General features: G+C 41.4%; 1 protein-coding gene across 1 annotated transcript; it reads right to left on the reverse strand.

The window, feature by feature from the left end:
- Positions 1-717: 717 nt before the first annotated feature.
- Positions 718-8517, reverse strand: LOC306775868 (cytochrome c oxidase subunit NDUFA4; the record flags this gene model as incomplete). The annotated part of the gene is made up of 4 exons (XM_079266416.1): positions 718-774; positions 1835-1898; positions 4586-4671; positions 8476-8517. 4 exons carry the CDS (start codon positions 8515-8517, stop codon positions 718-720), a joined length of 249 nt encoding a protein of 82 aa, XP_079122542.1.
- Between the last annotated feature and the right edge of the window lie 545 nt (positions 8518-9062).

Raw genomic sequence — 9062 nt, forward strand, 5'->3', positions numbered from 1 at the left:
AAAACTAAAATGAATTGTGTTGGAGCTATTTATTTGATATTGTATTTTGTTATGTCATTTATAAGTAGTGTTGTTTAATTATTGTAGATGTTTCATGTATTAAGATTATTTTTCTCTTTAGTAGTAATTTGTTTAGTTCTATTATTTTTTGGGTAATTACTGTGGGCACCTGTTGCGCTTTAAACGAGTAGAAAGATAGGACCAGCATGCACCGGGGTGGGCGTATAGTTTTACATGCAGCTACACAGCAGCATTGCACTGCACAGGACAGGAGAGACAGCACGACAGGAGTTTGTTTGCTTGTTTTATTTGCTTTATTTAATAAATACACAAAAATGGAATCCTGCTTGGACATTTTACTCTCTTCTGGCTGCGTAAGGATACCGACCACGGTGCATCAGTAGCGTTTGATTATTATTTGTTTAAGTTTGAGCCGACAAATGGCCACTACAAATTGAAAAGAATAATTTTCTTCTCCAATCATCCAGCCATAGTAAAATATTCCATGATGAATTCAGCATCTAAATAATGGCTACATAAATTGTGTACTGTAGAAAGCAGGCTTTTTTTCTCATGTACTCTTCAATAGTTGTTGTCGACAGGGTTACAGTGTTAATTCAGAGCTCTTGTCATGGAGCACGAGGTGAAACCGATCACTGAGGCGACAGCAGGAGGTGCTGCCAAACTTGGTGCCCCTGGGTTTGCCCGAAGGACCTTTTAGAAGTCAGGGCCCTCTTTCTTCAGGTTCTTGTAGTCTGTGTTGACGGCCACAAACTGTGTAAGGCAGGAGGAATACATTTAAATATGTTTTGCTTAAATTAAATCCATCAGTCCCGTCTTTAGGACGCCATGGGGGGGGGGGGGGGGGGGGGGGGGGGGGAAGAAAGGCAGGGGTGAACATTTTCTCCCCTCAAGTGCAAATGTACACTCACCGAAACACACTTATTCAAAAATATGCTTTCTAGCTCATTTATTTTCCAGATTTTGTCTTGCTGAGTCTTTTAGGACAACAGTTTGCATACGTAATGGGTAATATAAATATTGTGTGACAACATGCATGTGTTCTGCATACATCACATCCCTCCAACCATGAAAAACACACATTTTTGCGTCTGGCTGTGATCATTTTTTTTCCTGTGTATTTTTCTTGATTGGTCTGCCATTAAAACCCTCAGCGCCCCCCCACCCTACCCCCCCCCCCCCCCCTACCCCCCCCCCCCCACACACACACACACACCTCTTTCCCACTTCCCCCTCCTCATTATGATCATTGTTTGGACTTCTGTGGAATTTCGATGCGAGACCTTTGCCTTGCTATCAAGAATTCAACATACAGCATCCTGACCTTTTGTCTGCAGCGACTTTCATTCGGCTGTCAAGCAGCAAAGCCTTGAAACGCTCAGAAAACTCTCTTTTCTTTGAAAAACACATCAGCCAAATCTCCTCTTCTGGGACTTGTGAGTTGGTTGTTTTTCTGCTCTATTTTGGGTCAGCGTTGATATTTTCATCAGTTTGTCTGAGGCTCTGGCCTTGTTTAAAAGGTAAGGCAAATTATGACCGACCACTTCCATCTCCCGGTTCCATCTGCCTTCATTTGTTTTTGAAAGACACTTTGTTTTCCTTTTGCTAGAACAAAAAGAAAGCCAGACGCAGCCGTGTTGATCTGACATTATTTTGCCAGCATTGGTTGGTCCAGATCTATTTTGGTAGGTTGTTAGGCTGTTGATGATGAATGTGAGATTCACAGTGACTCAAGGATACGATGGTATTCTCGTATATATCAGTGTTCTTGGCCGGCGTGATGTGAGCGAGCACGTGTGAGGGGAGTCGTTGCCTTATACTGGTAGGTTGGGTCCAGCTTGTTCCAGGGCTCCGGGTTGTTCTTCTTATTCCACAGGCTGCAAATGTGGAAAGATTGAGGCCATGCAGAATAAAAAGAGGAAGAGGGAAGAGAAGAGACGGGACATAAGGAACAGGCATGCACGATGGAGGCAAACATCAACATACAGATCAGATGCAGAGTAAAGGAAGACAAACAGGCCGAGACAGAGAAGACAGAGGAACAGAAGGACGGAGACAAAAGGAGATAAATACATGGATGTTGGATGGAGACACAAGTTGGACAGAAAGAGAGGTGATTATGAGATGAGGTGAACTCAGCCCAGTGACTTGGCAGTGCTTCTCCCTTCATTACCCAAAGTCTGGATTTCACAGAGCTCCACTGCGACTCTCCATCCCTCCTCCTCAATCTCCTCCTCCCGCTCTGGCAACATGTCACGCCACCCAAGCACAAACAAAGAGACCGAGACACTGGTGGTGGATGGTGGAGCGAGCATGTCTCCCCCCTCTCTCCCCATTACCACAAACACTGGACGGCCTCTGAGAGAGAGGCAGCCACAGACCACAGCACTCATCATCAGCCGGTGATGAGGTCAGGCTTTATGGCTGACCCTCAGAACAAGTGGTTGTGTGAGGCCCAATATAGGACGCGACCGGTGCACATTTACTGTATGTGGGCAGTCCCTGAGTTCAGTGCATATTCTGAGATATGATAGTAGAATATTGCTGGCTTTGTTTGTTTTTAAACTTTAATTCAATGTATTTAGTATCAAATTCAGTGCAGTCATGTGGACGGCGTTAGAGTTCGATCGCATATTGTCGAATGTGAATCAAGTGTCCGCATATTGAATCCAAATATTTTTCAAATTTCTGATCAAAATCTTATTGTTTCACTTTCAACATCTGTAATAGAGCCCAGTCCGTTGTTCAAGTTTAAAAAAACCAAGAGACCATTGTCCAATGCATTTTTAGAAACTTGATTGTGGTCTCAATTCAACTGTAACGTAAACAACTTGTTTTGGCTGAGGAAGAAGCAGAGTAGAAAATGATATCAGCCGCATAACATGATAAATTATGAATATATTGGTACTTGATGCACTGAATTTAAAGATGTAGCTTTCTTTTTTTGCACACCTTACTTCTTCCATACTGGAGGTCCAGATTCAGAACGATTTAGCTGAAAAGGTTCAAAGATTGTTATATTGTTAATAAATAAAGGGTAACTCTGCTTTTGTTTTTGTAGTTCAATAAGACCAACCATCCACTTGTTATAAGAGACAGACACTTTCCATTTTTTTCTCACCCAAGTATGCACACCGTCTTACAGAACTTGCGTGATTGACCATCGTTTTTGTTTGCCTTTGGTTATTTACAAAATGTACGTCAACAAAGTACAACTGGCTATCTGCTGTCTGTGACACTTGGTGTTATTTCTTCCGGCGAAAGGGACGAACAGCACCAGCAAAAAGGATTGCTCTTTGCTAATAAGAACAAGTGAGATTTATTTGCCTCAAAGCTGAGCGATCTGGGTTTATGTCACACCAGGACACAGATCCAAAAGCTGACTGGCTATCGGGACCCGACTCTATTGGCACGATTCAAAATTCTCAAATGAGCCACAGCTTTATGTGTCCAAGGTTTGGATTCAGCTCATAATAGCCATGTTTCCATTCTGTTGTCAAGCAAATTTAAGCAAACTTTGAAATGTTGCAAACAACAAGGAATGCAAATTAGGCTGAGCGAATAAAGTCGACTGCACAGTGTAGTTTGGTCAGAAGTTGGCACTATCTGTGAGCATATAGCGTTTTCTTTCCTGAGCGCAAGTGTCATTCTTAATTGTTCCCAACGAGGACAGAGTGTGTGCTGCCTCATGCGTCTGTCTAGTTAGAAAGTGCTGCACCCAGCATCTTTTTTCCTCAGGTATTAGGAGCAGTATCAGGATGCTCGTACATATTATGCTGAATTTCAACAGTGAATACAATTTATTACAGACATTGGTTTTAGGACAATTTGAAGGTTTGTGACTTAATGCAATTATCCAATTTTACTTAATTGTGGACCATTATTTTTTGGCTACTAGCCCCAAAAGCTTAGTGACAGAACTTGCTATCGTCGAAAGATAATTTTATTATTTACAAGTAGGCCATCACAGCCACATGTAACTCTTCTGGCAATGTCTGCTTTGTTGAAAATGTTTAAATATTGTTTCATGAATTATATTTGCGCACATATAAATTGTAGTACTCTAGTTCTCACCACCCCCTCCTCCGTGTCGGGCTAAGTGTTGGCTTGTCCAGATGATCTCCACAACGTTTTCCTGTTCAAACGGCCTATGACTCATCCAGATAACTTGATATGGAGAGGGCAGAGGGGGTATAGCCAAAGAGTAGAATGTTGAAGTACAGGTACTGCATAATAGTGACTAGTGTGTACTTGTAGTTCCATTAGCTGTTAGCCAAACACACAGTCCAAAACAATACCCCACCGTGTCTCATGGCTGCAGAGTAGCAGCTGGCGGTCAATGACCTCACCTGTGTTATCACTTGCGACCCCGAGCAGCCAGGGGCCGGTGTTACGAGTGGTGAGTGAGGAGTAAGCAGGCAGTAAATGGCAGTATATGAAACAGGTAATAAAATGTGTTTTGATATGTGAGTCACTCCAACCACCTTCCTTGAACATGCAGCCGTAACTGGGCACCCAAAATATTATGCAGTAACGCACAAGTTTAGACAGACAACCATCTTACATGACATGAGGTCCACTCGCCAGGCGGAGCAGATAGAGGGTGGCACCTGTAATGCCCAGCATCAGGAAGACAAACTGAGGGATTAACTGAGGAGAGGAGAGGAGGAATGCATTAGTCCCAGACCACAGAGACATATGAGGATAAACAAACATATTCTATCAAGTGGTTGGCTGTGATATGTACCATAAACATACACCTGTGTAGAAACCCCCCCACCCACACACACACACTGTATAGACACACGTACACGGGTAGTTGTTATTCCTGTTTTTACTCTCCTTGCCCTCCTCCATATGCATGAGGCCCAGGCCATGTGTGAGGAAGCTCACTGTCAGCCTGGGTTGAGCGGACAAGGACACGCTGGGAAAAAGAGCTGCTGCATCTCTGTGTGTGCCAGCCTCTCCTCCTCAACACTATACCTGTCAGACTGATCGACAGCATCTCACACACACACACACACACACAAATTGAGAGCGAGACATATGCATGTATGTGCACACACATGCACGTAAATGAGCTTACACACACAAACACACACGCACAGTCTGAGCACTCAAACACACAGGCACGAATGTGCACATCCACACACACACTTTCATTTGATGTGCTGAGCAGTGATGATGACAGGAATTAAAATAGAAAAGCGCATAAGGGGGACAGGGGGATAATGTGGTATGTCATCTTAAACACCTAAAGCTTAGCTGTGTCAATCCTCTCACCGAGCAGCATCTATTCATCAACGCTACGCTGCCATACATTCCCTGTCTACTTTGCTACATGATTCTCTGTGTACTGTAGGAGACAGAGGGAGAGAAAGGGGGGGGGGGGAGTCACACCACATTCAAACAGCTGTTCTCAGCCTGCACAGATCTAGTCAAGCTGTAGAGAGATGACAGTTTGATCAAGTTGAACTGAAGGATGTCTCTTCTCAGCTGCATCTAGACGTCTGTTTTTCTGTCTGATTGCAATGGCACTTGCCTTGTTGTTGATTAGGAGAATGATACAACTTTGACATTCACTAACTTAAAGCCGCAGTAGAGAGACGAGGAAAATGTCTCTCCCTCGGGTACACACAACTATTTAACAACTCCGACTTAGAACATGGACCTCCTGCTTCAGACACACACTCAGGTGATCAGATGCCCAAGTGTCGGTATTGTAGAGATTAGGAATTGGGCTGCAACTAAATTTTTTTTTTTATGGCCAATTAATCCCAATTAATTTCTTAAATCAATTGTGTTCATTAAAAGTCAGAAAACTGTAAAATATCACAATTTCTTGGAAGCCAAAGTGAGATCTTCAAATGACTGGTTTTGTTTTCAATCCATTGGAAAATTACTGTCATAAAAAATGACTTCAATGATTATTCAATTAACAACAAGGTAATTGCCGTTTAATGGCAGTCTGCTGTCTTAGTAATGCACTGTGCAGTGTGCTAACTTAGGTGTAACGCTGCCAGAGTGCACTGGAGCGACACTTTTTTTTCTCCAATTGAGGAAATAATATTCACAGTTTGCATAATCAGGTTGAAAATGTTGTTCAAGTGCTTGAAGTTTCAAGTGCTTGCAAGAGAGCATATAAAAACAAATTAAGTCATATTGCCATTTAAGGTAAGTTGTCAGTGTGCCGCGCAATATTCTCAACGTGATGAAACTATTCATGAAGTCCATCCAACATTTGATCGTCAGTTATAGTTAACTATTGTATGTAAACTTAGGTTGCCGCCGTAGGAACAGTGGAAACATAACCCTGGAAATGAGCCACAACCTTACTGTACGGGTGCACACGTGCACATGCGTGCGCTCCGCTGCTTACCCAGATAGCGCATGGTGCTCCCTCAGCATGGGTTTGATGTTTGCTAAATCTACAAGTTGGTTCATTGTGAGCTTCTCAACTTCCCCACGCTGACTGCAGACGCTCAGCTTCGATCATTAAAATAAACACAAACAGCCACCCGCACACAAAAAAACAGAAGCAGGTCAGCTTTGATCAGTCAAACACACACACACACACACACACAAAACAAAACAAATAATCAAGACAGGCCTGTGTGTTGGGAGCTGTCCACTCCCTAGTTCTGATATCTTTTTATCCTGCCACACAAGAGAGAGTTTCCCATTTTACCATTGAGTCGGACCGATATAGGAAGTGTTTTATAGTCGCTGGGGTTCGATACTCTTGCTGCCCTTATTCCTTTTATGGTGCACTGCCAAACCAACCCCGTCAACCCATGAATTTGGGTCACCCTCAGCATCGCTCTGAGCCAACAGAAAACAAGCACAGGCAGCTTCTGTGTCTTTCTTTCTTCATGTTGTCATTATAGCAATGAAGCAAATCAACATGACCGTGATGCTCAGTCATCATGTGCAGTCACAGTGCTTGTTGTTAGTTCAGATGACCAAATCAGTAATGATGGTTGTTTTAATGTTATGTAACAAAAGAATCTAAGGTCAAAGGTCCACTTACTGGCTTTTAGAGCTTTCAGCTCCATCTCACAGACTTCATTCAATCAACGGAGCCGGTTATGGTGTTAATGTTACATTAATGTCAATATTGACAACGCACGCTAATATTCTACTCTTCAATCGAAAATGACTAATTTGATACGGGTCATGGAGGCCGCATGTTCTATTTGGATATTGCGAATTAGGCCTCATTCCGAAAATATCTTTTTGTGATTCCAGACATGTGGGATATGCCGATATTATACAGGATTTAGGAGCATTCTTTGGTTACGCATTCTGAATAAGTGTGTCAATTGGAGTTTTTGCCGCAGTTCTGTATATTGTACACAAACCAACAGTTTTCAAGGCTGGTGTAGATATGCATGCCCAAAAGAAAAGCCCACATTTCTGGTCAGAAGGAGAAATATACCTACTTTAAAAAATTATGAACGACTTTGATATTAACTGGATTTATATGCATTGAGTCCCTTTGAGATTTTTTATCTCAATGGGACTACCTGGTTAAATAAAGGTTTTAAAAAAATATATATATATATATTTTTTTTATTTTTTTTATTCAAACGTATTCGGTTCGTCATGCGCACCGAACCGTGAGCCTCGTACCGAACGGTTCAATACGAATACGCGTACCGTTACACCCCGTTGAATATTATGTTGTATAATCATTTGTTATATTACATTATTATATTGTAAACAGCTTAGTAGGAATGTCGTCTTTTTCAGGTATATTTTGTAGTATATTGTCATCGTGGCAGATATTACAGTATAATATGTTTTGTTACACTTGATTTGCGCACGAACAATCAATCTGCCAATAGTTTTGTTAAATAATTGATTTGTCTATAAAATGTCAGAAAATGGTGCAAAATGCTCATCACAAGTTCCCAGAGCCCAAGGAGACATTTTGTAAATGTTTGTTTTATACAACCAACAGCACAAAACACTGATATTCTATTTTCTATAGACCAAGAAATGAAGCAAATCTTCACATTTTTAAAATCTGTAATCAGCAAATGTCTTCCATTTTTGCTTTAGATTGCTCCATAATAAAAAAAAATGTATCTTCTATTTTAGGTATAGTAATTACAGACTGCAAGTTAGTGGAAAATGTGCTTTGTGTGTTCATATATACTTTGTACATAATATACTGCACATGTTTACTTTCTGGACATATATGTACAGTATGTTTATTTTTACAGAGATAAGTAAGGCTTTCCCACCGTTCAGTGAATTCAAAAGTGATGACCAAATGTCTGAAACTTTAAAACCAAAACATCCCAGAAAAGCGATCCACAAAAAGTAAACAACGGAACTTTCGTTTGCAAATGTCCGATTTTTACTCGTCATTATGTGACAGAAAGAGCTTGATATAATCATAGATATAACCACAGAGCTCAATAGCCACATGAATATGATACAACCTACCCCAGGATGTTTCTTCGCTTGTTCAATCGTGGTCTTAATCATCTTTATTATTCTTCCAAAATAAGCAAATATATTCTCCAAATGAAAACGAAACTACATAAAAAGTAAAAACAGCTAATGTCTGACCAATGTATCCATGTGAATTAAAGTCCTGTGCAGATTAAAAGAAAGAGCTGTTTGTTAGCTGAAGTATGAAGTATGTTGGCCAGTGCAGTGAAACCTTTTGCCAATGCCCTCAGCTCTGTCCCTCGCTCTCCCTCCCATTGGACGAATGAGAGAGTCAGAGGGGGTGAGAGACAGTCCTAATCCTCATAATCACATCTGTTGAGGACACTGTATGTTTCCACTGAGGCTCATTGAGTTCTCTGTGTCCTAACGTGTGTTGTTATACAACAACAAAACAGCAGGTACTTAAAATCCGATTTTTACTGACAAGACAGATACAGACTGACATTTTCCAAACATTTTCTCCGGGAGATGCAGCAGCAGTGCAGCCTGCTCCTGTAATGGCTTCATGTTTAGACCTCACACCCAGAAAGCATATGTTAGTTCATTTCACATTCTGTTGTCGTTTCAAGAATGACACA

This window comes from Melanostigma gelatinosum (genome assembly GCF_949748355.1).
Source record: "Melanostigma gelatinosum genome assembly, chromosome: 3".
In the NCBI taxonomy this organism is placed as follows: Eukaryota; Metazoa; Chordata; class Actinopteri; order Perciformes; family Zoarcidae; genus Melanostigma; species Melanostigma gelatinosum.